This window comes from Neomonachus schauinslandi, chromosome 15, assembly GCF_002201575.2.
Source record: "Neomonachus schauinslandi chromosome 15, ASM220157v2, whole genome shotgun sequence".
Lineage (NCBI taxonomy): Eukaryota > Metazoa > Chordata > Mammalia > Carnivora > Phocidae > Neomonachus > Neomonachus schauinslandi.
Window position 1 is genome coordinate 1,829,262 of NC_058417.1, and position 1,195 is coordinate 1,830,456.

Genomic DNA, 1,195 nt, shown 5'->3' on the forward strand with positions numbered 1-1,195 from the left:
GGCGCGCAGAGCCCCACCCCCCGGCCGCCCAGTGCGCAGGGCCGCGGCCCCCTCCTCACGCCCCCTCCCCACCAGGCGCCCGTCGCGGTGCGTTTGCGTCATCGCGCCACGCCACCACCGGAGCCCGGGCGAAGATGGCGGCAGCCGTTCTGAGCGGGCCCTCGGCGGGCTCCGCGGCCGGGGCGCCCGGCGGGGCCGGGGGTCTGTCGGCGGTGGGCTCGGGCCCGCGCCTCCGCCTGCTGCTGCTAGAGAGCGTGTCCGGGTTGCTGCAGCCGCGCGCGGGGAGCGCCGTGGCGCCCGTGCATCCCCCGGTGCGCTCGGCCCCGCACTTGCCCGGGCTCATGTGCCTCCTGCGGCTGCATGGGACGGTGGGCGGGGCCCAGGTGAGTGCGGCCCGCGCGCCCGCCGCGGCCCCGCTGGGGAGCTGGGGAGCTGGGGGCGCGGCGGGCGCGGCGGGCGGCGGGGGGCTGGGAGCGCGCCTGCCGGAGCCCGCGGGAGTGCGGGCGGCGGAAACCCCGGGGAGACAGGAAGGGCCTCTGCTCCACCGTTGGGCTGTTGGTGGTCGCTCGGCAGTGTGCGTCCGCGTCCAGGCCCCGCCGCCGACTGGATGCACCGTCTCCCCGCTCCCTCGCGTGTCTGGTTTGGGGATGGTCCGGACGGAGGGAACGGATGGAGACGACGAATACTGACCGAGCTCTTACTGCGGCTGAGCCCCGGGCGCTCCGCTCACAGCTGCAGTGGCGGTGAACACAGTGTCGTGAATCACCGTGAGAACCGTGTAGTAGGGACCTCCAGCCTGACCTGTAGGATGGCAGAGATTTTCCTGAGGCGCTGGAGTTTAAGCTGAGACCCCCACCTCCCCGGATGGGTAGAGGGTTGGCTAGGGAGAGAGAATGGGAAAGTCCTGTGGTAGGAAGGAAGTGAAAAGAGGGGCATCGTGTGGGGGGCTCAGAGGTGGTGGGGAAGACGGTGGGCGCAGTGAGGCTGATGGGGGGCCAACGCAGAGGTCAGGCAGAGCTTTGTAGACTGGCTTAGAAGGGGTCCTTAGGATTGTGTACTAACATCCATTCAGTTCCGCAAACTAGAAACCCAGATGTCATCCTAAACACGTTCTTACTGCCATACCTCTCTCATGATGCAGTCCTGTTGATTTTATCTTTTTTTTAATTTAAAGATTTTATTTATTTATTTGACA

The 1,195-nt window shown here is 67.3% G+C and overlaps 1 protein-coding gene across 1 annotated transcript in view; it reads left to right on the top strand.

The window, feature by feature from the left end:
• Positions 1 to 77: 77 nt before the first annotated feature.
• The window catches only part of PELP1 (proline, glutamate and leucine rich protein 1), a 21,418-nt gene continuing 20,300 nt past the window's right edge, over positions 78 to 1,195 (top strand). The window contains exon 1 of the mRNA XM_021694644.2: positions 78 to 383. Coding sequence (XP_021550319.2) covers positions 135 to 383 — 249 coding nt within the window. The 5' untranslated portion in view covers positions 78 to 134. The remainder of the gene's footprint in view (positions 384 to 1,195) is intronic.